This window comes from Macrosteles quadrilineatus, unplaced genomic scaffold (genome assembly GCF_028750875.1).
Source record: "Macrosteles quadrilineatus isolate MER2022 unplaced genomic scaffold, UCM_ALF_1.0 Scaffold_1__1_contigs__length_201487025, whole genome shotgun sequence".
Lineage (NCBI taxonomy): Eukaryota > Metazoa > Arthropoda > Insecta > Hemiptera > Cicadellidae > Macrosteles > Macrosteles quadrilineatus.
In genome coordinates, this window is record NW_026542594.1 from 143,404,503 (window position 1) to 143,427,557 (window position 23,055).

The 23,055-nt window shown below is 28.2% G+C and overlaps 1 protein-coding gene across 4 annotated transcripts in view; it reads left to right on the forward strand.

Annotated features, from left to right (window-relative positions):
* LOC128982945 (uncharacterized) overlaps positions 1–23,055 on the forward strand; it is a 42,214-nt gene that overhangs the window by 14,803 nt on the left and 4,356 nt on the right. Inside the window, exon 1 of one of the 4 annotated variants that reach the window (XM_054402045.1) lies at positions 9,699–9,987. The exons of 1 other annotated variant lie outside the window; for it this stretch is intronic. Coding sequence is in view for 2 of the 3 variants with exons in the window: in XM_054402043.1 (XP_054258018.1) it covers positions 15,525–15,569 (45 nt within the window). In the remaining variant the exon portion in view is untranslated. Of the gene's footprint in view, positions 1–9,698; positions 9,988–13,404; positions 13,523–15,475; positions 15,570–23,055 lie in introns of those variants that run through there. 2 more of the 4 variants (XM_054402044.1, XM_054402043.1) reach the window with 2 other exon arrangements.

The window sequence follows — 23,055 nt, forward strand, 5'->3', positions numbered from 1 at the left end:
TATATATGCAGGCTGCTCTAATGATTTACTAAAAATATATAAATTTGTGTATGGTATCAATCTTTTATAGATGAAATTTAATAGTAATGTTGTTTTACCAGAACCACTTGATCCTATTATTAACAATCTAATTGGTTGATTATTCTTGATTTTTTCATCATATGTATCAAATTTTATCTTATTTTTTTCCTTTAAAAATTTTTCCATTTAAATAAGATGAAATTATTTAAAATTATAGGCAATTCTTCAAAGATAGAACTAAGATTAGAACATCCAATTCATTTAGATGGAAATTATAGTATTGGTCTTTGTGGATTTTATTCAGATAATTTTATATTAAATGTACCAAATGATTATAAAAATATATATGGTTTTAGTATTATTGATCAAAACAAAACAATTGATCAATATTTTAATATAAAGAAAGGATATTACACCTTAGAAGACATAAAAAAATTATTTACAAAAAGTTTAACAGAATTTAAAAATAAATATGATAAATTTAATGAAAATGAATTTTTATTAGAAAACAATGGTCCTTTTATTGTAATAAAATCACCTGTTAAAATTATAGTCACAGCTTTCATAATTGATCTATTAGGGTTAAAAGATGAAATGATTGAACCAAATGTATTAATAAAAGGAATAAAATTACCAAAATTAAGACCTTTTGATGTTATTGAAATCCATTGTAATTTAGTTGAACCTAGCATTGAAAATCATAAAGATCATTTACATTTACATAGAGAATCTGAAATTTTATATTCTTTCTTTCCAAATATTGAATATGGTTTAAAGATTAGTGAAAAGCCAAATGAAATTAATTATGTTCCTTTAAAAAATATAAATAAAATTCAAAATATTAAAATTACTATTCAAGATAATGAAGGAAATTTATTGAATAATGAAAATGTAAGATCGATTGTGTATTTAAAATTAAAAAAAGAATCTTCTATATAAAATTAGATTTAAATGATTAAAAATATAAGTTTATAAAGGTTTAATTATCAAATAAACTATTGAATTTATGGAATTTATTAAGATGTGAGTCACTAAAATTGCAACCAGTTTAATTGATTAAAAAAACAAGTTTGTAAAGGTTTATTTAAGGTTTAATTATTAAATAAATTATTAAATTTATGGAATTTATTAAATATTTGACGCGTCGCAAAAATCACGACGCGTTAATAAATGATTAAAAATGAGTTTATAAAGGTTTAATTATTAAATAAACTATTAAAAAATATGAAATTTATCAAAATTATTAAAGTTTTTTATATCATAAAAATCTTGAAGTAGATTAATTGATTAAAAAAACAAGTTTGTAAAGGTTTATTTAAGGTTTAATTATCAAATAAATTATTAAATTTATGGAATTTATTAAATATTTGACGCGTCGCAAAAATCGCGACGCGTGAATAAATGATAAAAAATGAGTTTATAAAGGTTTAATTATTAAATAAACTATTAAAAAACATGAAATATATTAGAATTATTAAAGTTTTTTATACCATAAAAATATTGAAGTAGATTAATTGATTAAAAAAACAAGTTTGTAAAGGTTTATTTAAGGTTTAATTATCAAATAAATTATTAAATTTATGGAATTTATTAAATATTTGACGCGTCGCAAAAATCGCGACGCGTGAATGAATGATAAAAAATGAGTTTATAAAGGTTTAATTATTAAATAAACTATTAAAAAACATGAAATATATTAGAATTATTAAAGTTTTTTTATACCATAAAAATATTGAAGTAGATTAATTGATTAAAAAAACAAGTTTGTAAAGGTTTATTTAAGGTTTAATTATCAAATAAATTATTAAATTTATGGAATTTATTAAATATTTGACGCGTCGCAAAAATCGCGACGCGTGAATAAATGATAAAAAATGAGTTTATAAAGGTTTAATTATTAAATAAACTATTAAAAAACATGAAATATATTAGAATTATTAAAGTTTTTTTATACCATAAAAATATTGAAGTAGATTAATTGATTAAAAAAACAAGTTTGTAAAGGTTTAATTAAGGTTTAATTATTAAATAAACTAATAGATTTTATAGAATTTATTAAGAAATAATCAAGTCACTATTATTGTGACTTGTTTAAATAATTAAAAATATAAGTTTATAAAAGTTTTAATTATTAAATAAACTATTAAAAAACATGAAATATATTAGAATTATTAAAGTTTTTTTATACCATAAAAATATTGAAGTAGATTAATTGATTAAAAAAACAAGTTTGTAAAGGTTTAATTAAGGTTTAATTATTAAATAAACTAATAGATTTTATAGAATTTATTAAGAAATAATCAAGTCACTATTATTGTGACTTGTTTAAATAATTAAAAATATAAGTTTATAAAAGTTTTAAAACTAAATAATATAGAGTTTAAAGAAATAAATTATAAAAATGATAAATGTAAATTATATAGTTCTATTAAAAATGATATAAAACAACTTAATAAAAGAGAAAGAATTTAATAAATTGGAAAAAAGTAATATACCTATAAATTGTAATAATTCAACTATAAATATTACATATTAATTATATTTTGATCATTTTCTTTAAAACTATCTTTAACATATTTTAAAACTATATGTAAAAATGGCATAATACAAAAATTAAATGTTAAGTGATAAACATAATATTGGTTGTACTTAAAAAGATAAACTAAATGTTTATTTGATATTTTTGTTTTATATAAATATAATTTTTGATCATTTTTACTATTTATTAATTCTTTTGGTATAATTATTATTTCCATTTATTAAAAATATTTTTTAATAAATTCTTTAATTTTAGTTCTATATGGTTTTAAATTTTTATCTTCTTTATTCTGATATATATTATAATTTTTATATCTAAATAAAAATATTTTACCATAAGTCATATTTGGATATAAATATATTATTTGGTTATCATTTATATTTAAAACTTCTTTTGGTATAATTAATGCATGTGGTTGATCGCTCATTTAGTAATATTTTTATGTCCCCAAGGTAATGTATCTACTCTATTTTCACATACAAATCTTTTATTATCTTTATTACTTAAAGCTAATTTGTTAATTCTCACTGTGTATAATTCATGTTTAAAACTTCTAATACATGTCATCTCTCTATATTGTTCCACATCATCAAACAAACATTTCTTAAAATCATTCATATTAATTGACTTATTTACAACACTTTTCTTGATTCCTTTACATTTAACTGGATTTTTCTTATCAAACTCATAACTGTATAGCTTTGATCTTAATCCACAATATTCTTCTAAAATTTCACCATTTAATTCATCTTTAAATTTTCCAATTACTTTTTTATTCTTTTCATTAAAACATTCATGATCTTTCTTATAATCACTTGTATCGAAATCATTTATATTTTCTTTAATAATTTTATAAGGATCTTTCTTTAATTCCACAAAGTAACTATCAGTGTCCATATATAATAGTTTTATATTTGGATCAAATTTCTTCAATTTTTCATAATAAAATTCATACATCAATAGCTTTGATAATTCTAAAACTGAAAATCCTATATAAATTGGTTTATCAAATTTTACTTTTTCTTTAATCATGTGAGAAGCAATACAATCGGTATCAAATATCTTAAATGTTTTAAAGTTTGGTTTTTTAGCTAGTTTTAATGAATATTCTTCATTACCTAATTTTATATCACATCTATTTCTAACATTTTCCATTGTCTTACCAAATACGGAATTATTCATTAATTTGAAGAAGTCTTTTTCAAAATCTGACTTTGATTGAGCTCTTAATTTTGTATTCAATTGAATATATTTTTTCATATAATTGTCTTGATCAAATGCAATCACTCTATTGACTCTTTTTAATTTTAATCCTTTTTTTAAGTAATATTTTAAGTTTCTTGAATGAACCACATAGTCTTTTTTATTAAATAATGTAGTACAAAGCTTATTATTATAATGTTCAGGAGCTAATGGTAAATCCTTGTGATTATCATGTAATTCCTTTGGATATTCTAAATCAACATCTAAAATATAACCATAATCAGCATTTTCATCTAATTCTAATATAGTTTCTTTCCATTCATCAGTTGTATATACATTTGGATTCATCCATTTAATATCTTTATATGGTAGTTTTTGACTTAAGGCCCATCCATATAAATTGTTTGCATCTACATATAACATGTAATTTTCAGGTTTATTAGGATCATAATTTTTGGTATATTTGTTATTTGCTTTACAATACCTTGTAACACATTGAGAAATTCCACCTCTTATACCTTTTTCAATCATCAAATACATATCATAATCACTTATTAATTCTAATTCTATTTTTGTTAATTTTAACATAGAGTCCCATGCTAATGATGGTGATGTTAAATAATGTGCAGGATCTAATTGATAGTTCTTTAAACAAACTGATCTAAAATTTTCAAATATATCAGCTAATAGCATCACATCTTGAATATTGTATAAATCAGAATAATTTCCTAATGTTTTAACTTTTAATTTATTCCAAACTTTTAGATAGTATTTATAATCATCATCACTAATATTTTCATCAGTTAAAGAACTATAAAACTGTGCTTTATCTAATATTTTATCATAATTTAATTTTTCAATATCATCTATAAACTCATAAGGAAATATACCTTTAGAAGATAATATTTCAAATGTTTCATCATCTTTTTCAATTATATCAATGTTTTTTATAAATTTAGTCAAGTGTTTAAATTCTTTCAGATTTTTAGCTAACTTATCAATTGATGAGGCCATAAATCTAAACGTATCTACAAATGAGAATTTTACAAATTTTCTAGGTTTATCATCTTCAAATTCATAACCATATCCTGAATTTACTGAATAATTTATATATTTTTCATCAGTATTTGCTATTAAATCAATTTTACCATATTTTTTAGCTAATTCTTTGATAAACAAATGTGTATCATAGTTTGAACTATTATGACAAAACACAGGTATATTTTGTGGAAATTTTAGATTTAAATTACAACTTGAATGTGCTGCACCTCTAAATTTTCCTGTTAAATGACAGTGATCTCTTACCTTTCGTCTTGTGTCATTATCAAAACCACTAGTTTCACAAATATGACAAACACTTGCTTTATGATATTCAATTTCTTCATTTTTAGTTAAACGCATAGGCTTTTTGTTTTTCGAATTATATTTTTTAGCTATATACTTTGAAATCCCATCTAAGTATTCAAATAATTTATTTGGTACATTTTTTATTTCTTCATCTATTTTTGCTCTATAACAAATTGGTTTATATATTTTATTAGTCACTCTAGAAACTAAATAAATTGTGAATCCATAAGGTATATGTTTCTGAATTTTATTTGTATATGAGTTATTTGGATTATTTTCACAAGTATTAATCTTTTTCAGAATGCTTTCAAAATCCATATAAATTACAATAGGATGTTCAAGTTTTTTATAATAATTTTCAAATTTAACAGTTTCACCAGAAAATGGCATAATTGGTCGACAAGGTTCAAGAGATTTACAAATTATTAAATGTTCACTTAAATCTTTGTTTTTGTAAAAATGTGTTAAACATCTTCTACAAATATATAGTTTATGACCATCTTTTGAAACTTGGTTAGAAACTAATTTACTTAAATCAGTTATTAGTATGTAATGTGAGTTATCACCATCTTTATAATACAACAAATCAATGTCTAATTTTGCATAATAATTTTCAGATATTTGTAATGGAACAATCTTTTTATCTTCATCAAATCTGTATACATTAATTGACATGGATGGATAATTATATTTAGAATCAAATGATCTTTTTTCAAATAATTTTATATCTTTTAAACTCATTGGATAATCAAATTCTTTAAAAATTTCATCATTTATATAACTCTGATACTGTTTAACTCGTTCAGAATCTCTTTTTGGTCTATCAATCGCACATCTAATCGCATAAATAAAACAGTATTCATCTTTATTTTTAAAATTTATACAACACTTTTTGTTTTTAATTTGTTTTGGCAACTCAATATATGAACCAGCATTTAATGAATTATTTTTACTCAATTTTAGATTTAATTCTAAACATCTATTTAATGACCAACCACTACCTTTTGATGGTTGATTCAAATTTTCTCTTAATATTAATTTTGTAAACTGATCATTTATAAATTCATTAATATTTAAGATATCTGAACTCCTAAGAGCAAAATACATTGTACTGGTTTGATTTTCACCACTAACCAATTTTCTTTGATATTCACATGTTAAAGCTAATTGTCCTTTTATATTTTTAAATTTTTGTTTTTCAATTAATTTTTGAATTTCACTTCTTTGTGATTCTAAATAATCAGATATATCCAAACCATCATTTGAATTTGTTAGAATATATTCTTGAAAATAACCTTTTAATGAAGAAGCTTCTTGAATATTTATTATATTTTCTTTTGGAATCGGTTTATTTTTAAGATGATCAGTCAATAATTCAGTCAATTCCTTTCTAGTTTTATTTACAATTTTAATATTATTTTTAACAGCTAAATCTTGAATAAATTTCAATGATCTATATTTAAAATTATTAGGATTTTGTTTAATTTTATTTAGTCTTTTAATCAGTTCATTTCTTACTAAATTTGTATAGTTTCTAACAGATAGTTTGTTAGCAATTTCCTTTAATTTTTCTTCATTAAATAATAAATAGTTTGCTGGATCATATAACTGTTTGATCTGTTTTAATTCATCAATTTCTTTTGTTTCATAATCATAAATATTATTATTTTTACACCACTCTTTTAACTTTTTAGTTTCATTTTCATATTTTATTTTATTTTCTAAATGTTTCTTTGAATTATAATGTTTTGAATAATTTGTAGAAGATATATTTTTAATGCAATAAGGGCATAAAATATTTTTACTTTGTCGTTCCATTTATTAAAGGAAAATTTTTGCAAAACAACTTTTTAATAAAATGAACAATCAACTAATCACTAGTCAATTTATATTTTCTAGAGGTTTTTTTTCCCAATAAAATCAGAAATCAACTAATTACTAGTCAATTTATATTTTCCAGCTTGTTTTTTCAATATTTTTAAGATATCAATTATCAAGAGTCAATTTAAAAATTTTAGAGTATTTTTTCAATATTTTCAAGATATCAGTTATTAAGAGCAGATTTAAAATTTCTAGAGTATTTTTTCAATAAAATCAACAGTCAACTAATTGTTGATCAATTTAAATATTCTAGAGTATTTTTTCAATATTTTCAAGAAATCAGTTATTAAGAGTCAATTTAAAAATTTTAGAGTATTTTTTCAATATTTTCAAGATATCAGGTATTAAGAGTAGATTTAAAATTTCTGGAGTATTTTTCAATAAAATCAACAGTCAACTAATTGTTGATCAATTTAAATATTCTAGAGTATTTTTTCAATATTTTCAAGGTATCAGTTATTAGGAGTCGATTTAAAACTTCTAGAACATTTTTTCAATAAAATCAACTAAATTATCAACTAATTATTGATTAATTTAAATATTCTAGAGTATTTTTTCAATATTATCTAAAAACAACTCTTTAGAATATTAACAATATCAAAACTTTTTTCAACTAATACAATTTCTAATAATATTATTAAATTATTTATTTATTGATATTTTTATTATGAATATTAGTTTTTAAATGTCTTACATAGTTATTGACCCATTTAATATTTCTTCCACACTCACAAAATTGTGGTTTTAAAAACATATCTCTATAACATTCAATACAAATTGCTAACTTTTTATCTTTACTATAATTCGAGTTATAAAAATTTACTATATCTTTGATTTTTTTACAATTTAAACACTCTTTTTGATTTCTTTCAAATCCTTTAATATTATCAAATAATTCCTTTCTATATAATTTATCACATTCTTTACAGTAATAATATAATCCATCTTTTGCTGATTTTCTTTTTGAAAACTCTGATACATCTTTTAACAATTTACATCTTAAACATTTCTTCTCCATTTATTATAAAGAAAAAATAAGTAATATACTTAAATTAATTTTAAATCATATTAATGACAGTTAAAAAGCTTAAACTTTACTAAAAACCTCTTTTTTATATAACAATTTAATACAAATACAATTTATTTTTGAAAACATTTACTTATCAATTTAACATTTATTAGACTTATAATACATTAAATATCATTAGAATTTTCTGAAAAATTCAATACTTTTAATAAATTTTGAATAACTCAAATAGGAAAAATATTATTTACAAAAACAATAATTTAAATAAAATATTTAGAATATTTGAATACAAAATTTTAAAATTTTACTTGTTTTTAAAAACATTTCAGTTTGTAGTCAATTTTATGTAAAATATAGACATATTCATGAAAATTTCATCAAAATTGTATACTTTTTCTAGAAAAATATGAAAATGTTAGAAATTGGCCTAAAAGAGGCAAAAATTAAACATATTAGTATTGAAAAACAACAAATTTCATTAAATTATTAAAGTCTTCCTTTTTTGGTAAATTTTATTAATAAATAAATGCAAATTCAACAAAACTTCAATGGATTTTAAAGAAAGATTAAATATATTTTAATTAATAGAACAAACAATTTCTTTCTGTCAAAAACAGAGATTTTACATTGGTTTTCTGAACTCGTACTTTTTTGCGCTAGGATTGGTACATTACTATCTACTTATATTTATATATGTGTCCGTTAGCGCTTTGATAACTCGAGCAAAATTGATCCGATTTTGATGAAATTTGGTACAAACGTGTAAACCTACATTTATTCGAACGAGTTCGCGAACCAGCATAATCGGACAATGGGATCAGGGGTTTATGGGGGGTTTTATGGGGTAAAAATGGGTTTTTCTCATTTTTGACCCTAAAAACTTTAAATTTCTAAATTTCTCTCTAGTCCATTTTGAAGAGCTTAAAAAAACAAATGATTTAGTATATTGAAGTGTTTTTAAATGTTCATTGACTAAGGAGAAAATTAAAAAAATTGTAAATTTAAAATTCCCATGTTATTCTTATGGAGAATAAATAAACTGTTCTAGTTTGCTTGTTTATGGATATATTTTAATCAAATTTGGCAATTTGGTTTATTTCATACTAAGCTATCAATATTTCAATTGAAAAAAACACTCCTCAACATCTTCCCCGTAGCAGCAAACCTAACTACTCACTAAAATTAATGTTATTTAAATAGGAAATAAATCTGAAAATGTATAGGGAATATTTTAGTAGAAATCAAGCTGGGTAAATAGAAATTCGCTTAGTATGCAGGTTTGCTGCGACGGGGGTATTTTTTTTATCATAGTCATATTGATTTTATTCCCGCAACTCATTGACTCAACTTGTATTGTTGTATTCTGATTTTTCATTGACATTAAAAATGTTTTTTTTCGTAAATTTTCTATCAAAATCAAGCATTTTAACTATTAAATTACATTAGGTCAGATTGACAACTCGCAAATTTATGGACAAACTTTATCAAAGCAATCAGTTCAAAGATTAGATGTAACTTATCATTTTTCAATGTACAACAGTCTAGTCTGTGACATGAAACAACGACGAATTATACAATTAGTGTCTGTAAGAAACAACTTATCGGTGACCTCAGGGAGGAGGATGCGCTGATAGCAAGGTCAAGGTCATGTTGGACTAGTCACCGCACGGCACGCGGTGGTTCTAGTATCAGTACAGTCGGCGCCGCGTTGTGGTACTGTGGTGCTCTGGTGTTCATGTAACATAGTGTAGTAGCATTCGTGTAGTGTTGTGATCGCTAGTACTGTAGTGTATGATATTGCTGGTACACTGACAACACTAGCTCAGGTTGTAGTACCGGTAGTATCGGTAGTGGTAGGATGCAGTAACGTTGCTGGTACTGTAGTGCAGTGTATCGCTGGTATGGCAGCTACGGTGCTGGCGTGTGTGCTGTGTCTCTCACTAATGAGGATTCACCAGACATAACTACGGTACGTACACAACTGTTGACTTAATAATCAACAACCGAATCGACAATAATTCATCATCGAAACTGTTCCTAAAATTGTATATTTCAGCAGTTTTGCATATATTTTGCAGATGTTGATATAAGCATCATGTGAAATATTATTATCACAATAACCTCAAAAAACAAAGCTATATCGCAGTTGGCAAGAGAAAAAGTGTTTTTGTTTGTTTTTAAGATTAGAAAACGAAAACAACGTCTTCATTTTATTTTGCTGGAGTTCAAAATCAAGAGAACAATCAATTCATAATTAGTTAGCACACTTATTTTTAGTTTAATTGATTTGATGTTTTTGCATGAAACTTTTTTCGAAGAAAATTACTTTATAAGAAATGCTTTATGAACTGTTGTAGTTAGATTGTTTATAAATATTTTGATCAAACTTGGTAAATTTATTTATTTTATACTAAGCTATTAATATTTTAAAATAAACACCCTTTATTACCCTCCCTGTAGCAGCAAACCTAAGTGCTTGTTAAACCTAATATTACTAAAAGTGAAAATCAAATCAGGCAAATGGAAATTCGCTTAGTCTGCAGGTTTGCTGCAGCGAGGGTATTTTGATTTATTTCTTCCATCGTGTAATTAAAGGTAACTAATTTAGTAATCAGTTTCCTGGATTATAGATTAGTCGAATGGTATATATTTCCCTGTAGTCGTAGAAGGTCTTAACTTAAGTATTTCCCGCTTGGTCGCTTACGCGGAGTTCCCACAGTAAGGATATAAGAGGCGACTCTTACACAGACTATAGAGTAAACAGTTATTGTAGTATTCTACAGTGTTACATTACCGTATTACAGTATTCTTACCATTACAGTATTCTATAGTCTGTGACTCTTGCCTTCTATACAGCCACAGCTCGGCATGATGTTCTCATAGTTTCTGAAGATTTATTCATTAAAACTCTTCTCGAATAAACACATTTGTTTAACTCTAGTCTCAGACTGTTTAGAGTTTTAAACATTGTTCTTGTAATTAAAAATCAAACGAACAATATATTTTAGTGAGAGAAATATGAGTATTACAAGATTTTTTTCCCTTAAACTGAATATTTGTGTTCATAGTTTTACACATAATATGAGTTGTAATGGAGTGTATAAGTAAATAAAACAAGGTAGAGCCTCTGCTTTTTTGAAGGAAGTTTTATGCAACATAAAGGGTTTATAGTGCATGTAACTATGAAATGGTAATGTAATTTTGCAGAATGAAGTCTAAAAGCACCTTACAGGTTGAATGTTTGGTTTTGTGATCCCCAAACTAGGTTAAACAATTGTGTCGTTGATTCTGTAGCCTAGCATTTAAATCTACATATCTTTACTCGTGACCAATAAATAATTACTTCCCAGCTATACGCAAGGGAATATTTTATTTGTAAACATTTATATAATTCAATCCAGTTCCACTAACTTGACCAGAATGAGAGCTGTATAATCGTGTAATTCAGTTTACACCTCCACAGGGTGTTTTATAAAGTACATTTAATAACCGCTTATCAATAATAACGAAAATTTAGGCAGATATATTTATTTTTTTAATTTTTAGTGTGACAGAACTTACATTCACAACTATATACCGGTAGTACACGCACTTTGTTAATAATGAAAGTTCTACTATTTATTTGTTGTCATTTTCTAAACAAAATTAGCGAAAAACATTATTTCTTATATAATAATTAATCTGATATTGTATAAATTAAATATGTTTAATTATTGTCAAACCCTGTGCAACACAATCAATTTTTACATTATTTGAACATCATCCAAAATAAATCCTTACTTCGACTCACTTAAGCTTCCATTGCTGTCCCCAGCTCTCGTAATTACAAATAATTAGGTCTTCGTAGTGGATTTTGGTAATAATTTTATTTAATATTTACTCTTATGAGAGAACATTGACGAAGAAAGTTGTTGAGGAATAGTTATATATATATATATATTTTTTACCAATGTATGGTCGATCTAATAAACGCTCATTAACCGTGGGTTGTACCCGTATTGTCTTCTCTAGCAACTATCTTAGAAGTAATATCTGACATTTTTTCTATAATATAATAGTTGTATAATATACACATTAAAAATAGTGTTTAATACTGAATAGTGTTAATGGTGGGGATTTCCCATAAATTTGACGAATAGAGAAAATTAAGAAAACTGTGATAGTATCAAAATGAAAAACTTCCTATGCAGAAAAACAAACAACGGATGCCGTCAAATCTGACATCTCATTGTTGACCTAAAAGACAACATGTCAAACGACAACACCTGATCTGTAACGCAGCTTTCTTGCCAAAGTTGAGATTGTCTCAATAGGCAGGGAAAGAGAAGTAGGAATACATGTAACATTTTATCGCTTAAGGGAATACAAACATCATTCCTCAACCCTCATGGTGAAAGTTTATATATTTAAATGTCATTTATCTCTCTGACTAGGTCGTAAATGTAGAAGAGATGTTGGGGATTTGTTCTTATGCAGATCCGAGGACGTATCCCTCCTCCCCCTGTACTGCCGCCGACAGACCACGTTTGAACTGGTAATTGTCCGGAAGTAAGCGATTACTTATCTCAATAGCCAGTTGGATTACACTAATTTGTTTCGCTTCCTTGTCTGCAGACCTTCGTTTCTTTAACTACGTCGTAAAGAACTTCACCATAACTTGTTGTGTTTAAAAGGGTAAATGTGTTATATATATTTTAACTTATTAGCCAAAGGTTTTTAAACATTCTAATTATATCAAATCAAACAGAGGATCTCGAATTAACACTAAATAATATAGCTACGATTTACGGTATATTTCGCTCTAAATGTTAAACATCAAATATTAAACAACCTAAATTTAGCTCTTATTGGACGTTTTTATACAAATATACAAACACTTTTGAACTAAGTACGATCCATAAAGGAGTACCGGTATTCACCTGGTTGAAAATAGTGTTAAATAATAACCACCCATCTTCATGATACATTTAATAGCAATTGATTTGGTTTTACGTTATTGAGAGTTTTATTTAGGTTTTAACTGTTTATTTAGTTTAGTTTTTCTTCAAAAGTGTCGAAGTGTTAACATTTCTGTGGCATTTGTTCCCTTTTAATGTTTTATAACAAACATTTTTGAATTTAATTGTCAAGTCAAATCGATTACCATTTCAGTTCCACCATAAAGTTATAGGTAAGGTGAGGATACTCGAAAATTAGTCAATGGTTGTAATAATTCGAGAGTGCGTAATCGTTCGTACTATTTACAAGATTTTTATTTTTATTGAAACATCTTACGTATCCTTGTACAGTATGTAAAAATACTTAGCCTGGCCAGAGTAGACCAGTGGAGGAGGGGGGAGTTGTCTGTAGGTAGAGTGTGAAGTGTGAAGGATAAGGTCGTGGTGCAGCAACACCCAGCTTCAGTTGTGCAGTGTTGTTGCATCATGCAGTAGCCATAGCAACAGTGAGCCAGTGTGGTGAAAGTGAGGTCCAAGCAGCGACAGCTCATGGCGCCCAGTCCCCAGGTACAGGTGTAGGTTAGGCCGCTTTCTATACTGTAAGCTCATCCATACTTAGCCAACAAAAGAATTTGTTCAAATGTTTGCCAATAATATAGGATCATTTCACGACTTTACGATTGGCTTTCTGTTTAAAATACCCCCAAAACGTAATAATGTATGTTGCAGCCCAATTAGTTTGCATTATTAATAAACGTTTTGTTTACAGTTATTTTAAGTAGGATCTAATTTTACAAATTTTATTCAGTAAAAAAATTCACAAATTCATGAGCCAGTGTAGGAGAGAAAATAGTTTTGACAATCCGTTTTACAGATGCTGAATTATAGGAGGGATTAGAGGAGCAAAAAGCTCCACTTATATTAGAGTAGGTAAGGGATTTATCACCAGTAGTAAACAAAGTGATTAAGCACTAATGTGTCTGGGACAAAGTCTGGCTGGTGAATGTCACTACAGGAAATGTAACAGATACATTTAGGTTTCGCCAACTGTAGCGAGACCGATAAAACTCGTGGAGTGAGAAAACCAGGTACCTTAAAGGCACATAAACCGAGCATAAATGCAATGTTGATATAATTTATGCCTAAGATATAAGAAAGTTAGGAACCTCGGTTTCCTATTTATTACGGTCGTAATTCACAAAAACTGCATCGTAAATAAGTTTTATAGGGCTTATTTACAGTAAGCTGACCTCAACATTGCGCTTTGCATGGCATTAACACAGTTTTCATCAGTTTTATTTCTTTTATTTACTGTAATAAGATTTATGATCACCAATTCCCTTTACAGTTCATACTAATGTATACATGAGTGTCTTAATGTAATAAAATTATAAATTTGTTGCACAAGTAATAATAGTTGATATTAGTTAGTTGATGTAGTATTGAACAACTATGTTTGAACTATAATGTAGCCTACTAATATCCCAGTTCAATGGAGATATTCACTTTGTAACAATAGTTTAAGTTATCCTATTATTACTGCTGATGAACATATATCATGAGAATACACTTGGAAACAAAGTTAAGCTTGGAAACTTTCGAGTGAAGTGAGGAGCTAAGCGAAACTTATTACGTTATGTTTTATTCGCAAAACATACTGAACATATTGCATTTCAAAATTATGCTTACTTTTTATATGTTCGACACCAGTGACTATAAAAATGTATGATCATAAACAACTAATCAGTTAGGTAAATGCTAATAGGGTGGTTATAAAGTCCCTTCCCCATATACTAGGATTTTTCTACAATTGTTGAAATATCAATCCCAGACCACTTCTTAACATTTTTTGATAGTAAGTACCTCATTTTGAAAAGGTGGTCATTTCCGGCCGCCACTTTGGATTCGCCAAATTGGATGCAAAATATTGTTTTCAAATGTAAAAGTGGCGTTGTGACCTATTATTTCGAACCAAATTTCTACCCTGATTACAATGCCACAAACCGTTTTTTTTTTATCTTGACCCATTATAAAGTTATGAGGGCTTTTTATAACTTTATTTTAACCCTTTTTGACATTGCGAATTTATAAACTAAGATCATAATCTCAAAATAGTGCAAAATAAATATAAGTATACACCACCAGTCATTGTCGACCCATTTTCACTTGGTTATGATGGATGTAATTTTTTCGGCCGCCATCTTGGATCTAGTTTGGTTAGTTAGTATTGTAGTTAGTTTTTTGCTTCTAGAGACATCAAAATGAGAAAAGTAAATCTCTCCCGGGCCTAGATCTTGACGTGCCACCTACGGTAATAGGTTATACCTAACAAAAAGACAACCAACAAACAAAACATTATGAGCAGGAAAACAGAGTTGTTTATGATACAAATAGGAAAGAGAGAAGAGACGAAGGTAGAGATGATGTTGTGTTTCCAGTCTCTTATCTAACCAGCAACCTAACCGCTTCCCGCGGACAGGACGACAGGACGAGACGAGACCGAGGAGTACAGACTGTACTGTAAAGACTGTAGTGTGTGTGTTGTACATGTGTAGTGGTGTAGTAGTGTATGGACATGCATACCACCGTCCACCGATGTCCTTGCTGTTGCAAAGTAAGTTGGATCGCAAACAAATATCTTCCTTATAACACTATTGTAGTCGAATGTTTTGAAACTAGGGGTTTAGAATTTGAAGATTAAGCATAGTGCATCTTTTAATGATTGTACATTGTTAAAAGATATGTGTTCTGTATATAAAACTTTTGCTGTGAATAGTCTTTGAAAATTATGTCGCGGTTTAGTTTGCATACACATACATACGGCAAATATATCACATCACAAAAGGTAGTATTTTTTTTTTTTTTTTTTTAACGAAACCCAGAACACATGGCTTTACAATGAAGTAACTCATTACTGTATAATGCAGTAGTAGGGCTATAGTAGTAAGGCTGTCTTGGGAACCTGTAGTAGTCGTTTGTCTTACTACATATCAAACTTTTACCAAACACGTTAGTAATAAGATACTGATTTTTACATGTAATATGATTACATGTAAGCATAGCACTTTCGTTCAGGGTATTTAAATTTTATTAGAATCTTTAAAAGAATTAAAGTGCGTTGCAGCAAAACTTTTAAATGTAATACTCGTATTAAACGTTTCTAAGGATTGAAGTGTTGGTGGTTTACCATTGACCAATTGTTTTCTTTTACCTCTATGATGTTTGGCCTAATTGCATAGTAGTACAGCCTATTTGCAGTAGGCATATTTCAATGTGGATGGAAATGAGTTATTGCAAGTTTTAGAACCAAAAAAAAGATCACGAAGTTGACAAAACACGTTCACAATGGGTGCGAACGTTCTTTTGACCTCACAAAATAAACAATGTAGTGTTATTAGAATATGAGAACATTTTACCATAATGTAAGGAGGAAAACAGTCAATCAATATCACCGCCTTAGTCAACCTGACTACTAGGCGAATGTTCATTTGCCTAATTGTATTTTCACTAAAACATTTCCTTAAACAGGTCAGATTTTATTACCTTTTTAATTAACAATAGTTTTAATGAGTACTTAGGTTTGATGTGACAGGGAGGGTTATAAAATGAGTTTAGGTAAAATATTCATAGCTTCTTAGTAAAAAATAGATTTGCCAAGATTGATCAAAATACATACATCTATAAACAATCAAATTACAACATATTACTTATACTCCAAAAACACTTTAAATGATTATTTTTTAGCCCTTCAAAATAAAGAGAGTTACATGAAAGTTACTCTGATAACATGGAAACATCATACTTTTATAAAAGTATCTTTATTTTACTAAAACCATGCATTTTAGTAGCATAAATCTTAATAAAATCCAAAATGGCATTCTAATTTTAGTGTTTTAAGAGGTTTGTAAACTCGTATGATAACAACTCAACTATGAAAAAAATTATGGACTAATTAAACTGTTACTTTGCTTAAACATAGCATTCACACGAAAATTACGCATCTCTGATCATGGATGCATGTCATGAACCTTCAAAGGAACAGTTTTAAGCTTAGGAGTGATATTTAATTGGATGGTTATCATAACCACAACAGATTAACGACCATAGCTGCTGAAGTAGATTGCATGAATATTGCTCGAAGGGGGCAAATGCAATGTTGCCTACATCTATAAAACAAATGTACCGGCGGACCTCACTTAGTTATGGCTCGGTATAGTTTATTTAAATTGTAAAAGCAATAAAAAGGAAACTAACGTTTTTAACAACTTATTTTGGATTTTAATATTTAAGTTCCCGTGGAATTTCGACTGGTTATGATTACAGCTGTCCAAAATATGTAGGGTAAACTATAAAAATGCATAAACATAATTGTAAAATCTGCCCTTAAATAAGTGAAACATTGAGTGAACACCATTGCACTCAAACGGCACCAACACAAAACACTTCATCGACACTGACTTGCTCTATTTTCTCCTATATCGAGTAATCTTCAGTGTAATCTTTGCTCAATAGCTACAACTGATGTTTATCACTTTGTACTGTATTGTATAACAGGATTTTTACTGTGTTTGTTATTTTATTTTTCTAGTATGCTGTGGATGGCTTGTTATAAATACAGGTTTCAAGTCTTTTGTTTACATTTTACTTTCTATTTTGTTCAACCAACATAATTACTTGGCAACCCATAAGGCCAATTAATTTTAGCATTTTTTTAGTTAAGGAGCGAAATAAAAATTTCCTAAGGATGTCGGTGATCACGTTTTTATGGCTATAAGTTCCTACAATTACTACAATATAATTTCTAAATTAAGTCAAAGTCCTTCCGCTGGACTTCGAAATGTATAGACATACAGACAGATAGACAGGGGGGTAGTAGCTCGAAGCTCGACACTCCAGGTTCTATGGAGTAGTAGCTCTATGAAATGTATAGACATACAGACAGATAGACAGGGGGGTTAGTAGCTCGACGCTCCAGGTTCTATGGAGTAGTAGCTCTATGAAATGTATAGACATACAGACAGATAGACAGGGGGGTTAGTAGCTCGACGCTCCAGGTTCTATGGAGTAGTAGCTCGTTGACGTGATTGAGAAAAAGTTGAGTTTATGTTAAAAAGCACAAATTAATTTAATTTTATTTTATTTTATTTTATTTATACATGCCAACGGCTAAGCCAATACAATTACCTGGTATAGTTAAATGGTTATTAAAACTTGCCAGAATATGTGAAAAATGATTTGATTTTACGTTAAATATGTTCTGCTCCCAACATTCCGTACAATTAATTTATTTCTGGGGCTGGTGAAATTTAGATGCATACTAACTATAACACATAACACAGTTACACACATAACACAAAGCAACACAGAAATTATTCCTCGATGAGAGTAACTAACTTGGTAAAACATCAGGAAAGAACAAGTTTCTGTGTTTGTTTTATTGTGTATAATTAAAATTTAAATCGCACTCCCTCCTTTGTTAGTGGAATGTAGGAGTGAAAAACAACTGAAGTAATTTTATTTAGTTAGTTTTAATTTAGATTACATCTTATAGAAGATCAGTAAAATACTGTTTCCTTTTAATCAATGGTAATCTCCAAAGGGCCTATGATTCATTCTGAGTAGTCTTTGAAGATGAAGGCTCCACTCAATAAATCGGCTGTGTTAAAATTAAGATGAAGTTGTTTGTTTTAGCCTGACGTTTAGTGTGTAATTAATAAAAGGAAGTGGATTTAATTCGAGATTATGTTCCAAATCGTCAATTTTAGGCAAATTCAATTTAATTTACTATGGTAAGGTAGAGTAGTTGATTGGAGCAGTGTAGTTCTGTATGCATGGCCGGGACTGTCACGTCCAATACCAACCGCTGGGCCTAGCTGTAGTAATCCATTACACTGTACTTCGACGGTGATTCCTCCAATCACGTTCAAAACAAATATAACTAATCTTACGTTCCTAACTTAATCAAATTCTCCTGAAAAATTATTACCCCGTATGAAAACCATAGTGGCTAGCATGTAGGCCTACATATATTTTGCCATTTATTAATTTTTGTTGATACGAAATTTCTCCAACTAATTATTGTATGTAGTAATGCATACTCCTAATCCCAGGCCAATACAATCTAAACTTCTTCAATAAGGATGCATGAAGAGTGTCTATTATTGAAAACACTTACATCCCAGCCCATAATAATTGTTGATAAAACTGCAAATAGCCCCAAGCTAGTTATAAGCTATAATTTATTTAATAACATTGATGGAATTCTTAACGCTTATTTTATCGTAGAAAAATCAACAAGACTACTTACTTGTGCCAACACTTTTTGGCAGTGTTTTTTTTCTTCTTCAGTGTACCTGCACACAATGAAAAGTAGGTACTGTTTTAGCAATTATGTTTACTTACCTCTTAAAATAATAAGTGGATAAATGTTGCATGCTTGCTAATATATTAAAGTATTCATAAAATGCACGGGTTTTATTCAAAAATAATTATGTAATAATTAAAGTAACACTACAAAAAACTAATGTTTTGTGACCACATTTTTTATATGGACAGTCAAAACAATGTTTTGTCAACCTTATTTTAATGTATCATTAAAAGTTGCGATTCATGAAGATATACTACAAAATATGATAAGCTAGAAACGCTTTCCTTTAAAATTAATGGTTGTACTGCTTTCTTTGAAAAAGTCACTGGCGATGGCGTAGACACTAAAAACAAAAGAAACTCCAAAGACGTGAAACTATCATTAAAATACTAAGTCAATGTGTCAACTAATTGAACACGGTCATAAACGATCAATTTGACCAAGTTACTCTATTTTTACTAATTGCTTACTTGAGGGCAACATTACTTGACAGCATAATGGTCCGTCGGAAAATACTTAGTAATAATTGGCCTACAATATTAGGCTCTGACCAATTTCGTTGTTGGATTGGTTAGGTTATTTATTGTGAAGTATTAGATACTTGGCCTTTTACATTAGCGGGTGTATAAAGTACCGTCAGTAACGACAATCAAACCTACTAATTTTTATATTACGTTGATGCATATTAATTATCAATCATTGAGATGGGGACGCCACCTAGGTGCGTATTTTAACCCAAATATGAGTGAAGGATGAGTGTAGAATGGTGTGAGATGATCTGTGTAGCTTTGTTACTGACTAAGATCAGCTGTTTCAATTAGCCAGGATCATTTATTCAAAGCCCAATGATCAGGAATACATTACTTAATCAAACTCCTCAATGGTGATTAGTCAGTACTATCAACTAAGCATATTGGTTAATTGATCTATTACATAATAACTTGATATATCCATTAGTGCATAACATATCAACGGGACAATAGTAATAGTCAATTCTACTGGTTAATTGTTTTGTTACATTGATTAGTTGATGTTGTACATTGCTTGAAGGGTTGTTAGGTAATTATCATTGGTAACATTCAAGCCTACATTGCTAGTTGATCGGCTACAGTGGTTAGTTAATTATCAATTAATTGCTCGACAACATTCAATAATGGGGCAAGTATCAATTAGGGATAGTATACCATTTAACATTACATACAACCTTTTAATTATTTTGACTGATGTAGCACTTAACTGCTTGTGAGCTCATGATTATGAGTTTAAAGATTTATAAGGCAAGATTTAACAAGTAGATATAAAGTCATTATTACTACCAAAGATTTATTTAAGCTAAGCATTACACAAATAATAAATCATATAACCTGAACGATAGGTAAACGTTGCATTTAAATTTAATCTACACTTTTCCATTAGGTTCGGGAAAGTTGGACAGATAGATGCTTTAATACTTTTAATACTTTAATACTTTCTTATTAAATGGCGAGATAGTCTAATAAACCCAAGGTGTATTTGAAATGTTGCCTACCAAACTCAGGTGGTGTTTGCACAAGTGTCCCCAAATTTAAGCAAAGCTATTATATTAATATATTATAATAAATTATATATTATAATTATAATATATAATATATTATTATATATTATATTATAATTATTATATATTATATTATTATATTAAGCTATTATAAGGCATTATATTACTTTGTCATTGACCCTCACTATCAATCATCATTATTACTTGTACCTACAATTTTAAATTGAGAAAATATTTGCGTAGAGATCATTAATATTGGAGTGATCATGAGTTACACTATGTGATCTAAATTACACCTTATTTATTAAAATTGGTGAAGAATTATAGTCTAACGTAAAAAAACCACTTAAGAAATAATAATATAGATTGTTCAAAGTGAAGGGGAGTAAAAACACAACGATTTCATTATATGTGTTTTCAGAGACCTGCATTTACAATTAATTACAATTACAATTAAACTCAAATCAATTACAATTAAACTTAAAAACTCCTCGGTTCGTTATAATCTTTCTCTCTTACAGAGTTATACGGTTGTAACTAGTGATAATGTAGAATGCGACCAAGTTAGTGTCGACTTCTATAATGTTGGTTACTGATAACTGCATCAAAGTTAAACTGTGTGCGATGCTAAGTGTATATGGAACCACATTTACTTAGATGAGATATTCACTGCTATATTTGAAATATTTTCAGATATAGTTAACCCCAAAACAAGCACAAAGAATTCAGCTTAAATGCATGACATTAATTGTCATATTAATCAGATAGTGTAGCATTGAAGTCATCCAACCTCCGCACCATATTTATATTGATGTGTTTTACAAGTAGAAATACTGTACCTATTACAACGTGCATGTGGGTGAGACGATGACGTCAGTGTTGTGTTACACTTTACGTTTAACCCTCCATTACACGGATAAGCACATTGATATGGCGGGAAGCAATTTGCAGGTGTAATGGTTGTTTAAGTGCACTTTGTAGTTGTATACCTGTTTCTCATCTACAATGTAATTTACAGTTTGAACATTTCCTTCATTTTTTCGCTAAAACTTTGTACACAAATGTTACTAATAAAAGCAGATTCTGGCTTATTGAACTAAAACATGGCGAAAACTGTACATAATTAGGTGTGCTTTATTTCCTATGGTTCACAAACAATTGCTCTATTTCTATTTATACTTAGCCAATGTTAGATATACAAGCTGGAACAAGTTGCTTTACAAGTTGTACAAGTATAGATTTGTTTGTTCATATTATATTTATTTGATGTTAACCAATAACCGCAATGTAAAGACAAAAATAACATAAATAAACAAATACATACAGTTGGCTACTACTGGTCACGTAGCAAGCGAGGCAATGATTAAACAGATTCATGTGTTTTATAACAAACTCGCCAGTTAGTAGTTAAACTTGTGCTGGAACTTAGCCTTTGCTGTCACTCTACGCTGATAATACATATTATGCCAAAGTCTTATCTGTGGTGGTTATCACTGTTTACCTTCCAGTTTAGAGATGTTCAAGGTCTTAACCGATTTTCCTAAAGCCTCTGAGTCCATCAACCAGTTGCCTACACATGTTTTATGAAATGCACAAATAATGTACCATCGACCTCCTCAGCATTGCATTGCGCCTTCTCTCTTTATTTTCACAACTAAAGTAAAGTAACTAAAGATTCTAACTATTAATCTTTTTCATTGAGTAAGAGTAAGTATATTTGTATGTAAAAGAAAATTAACATCCTCTAAGAAACTCTGAAGAATGCGGAGTTTAACCGAAAACATGTAGATGAACTAGCATAAAACCATGAAAAGACCTATCCTTTTAAGTCCCTAATTTTTCAAGTGTTATGTCTGTTTAAAGTTTTCCAGTAAGGATTTACCTTTATGTTAGTGAATTTACCATATTGAGAATGAGATATTACCGTAGGTCTCATTGTAAGACCCGGACACAGGACTGATTTAATTTTTCATTTTTATGTTCTCAGAGCCCAAAAACACCATCTGTTCAAATTCATTTATATGTATAGAGCTATAATAGTAGGAACATCCCGTTTCAACTTTTTAATGCGTATAACCAGGAAAATAAAACTCCGTCATCTCTATATGACTTGACACTTTTTTGTTGACATTCCAATTTCGTCCGGAACCCCAAAATGGGGTTCTGGGAGCAGCTAAAATCGTTTAATATTAAGCCCCA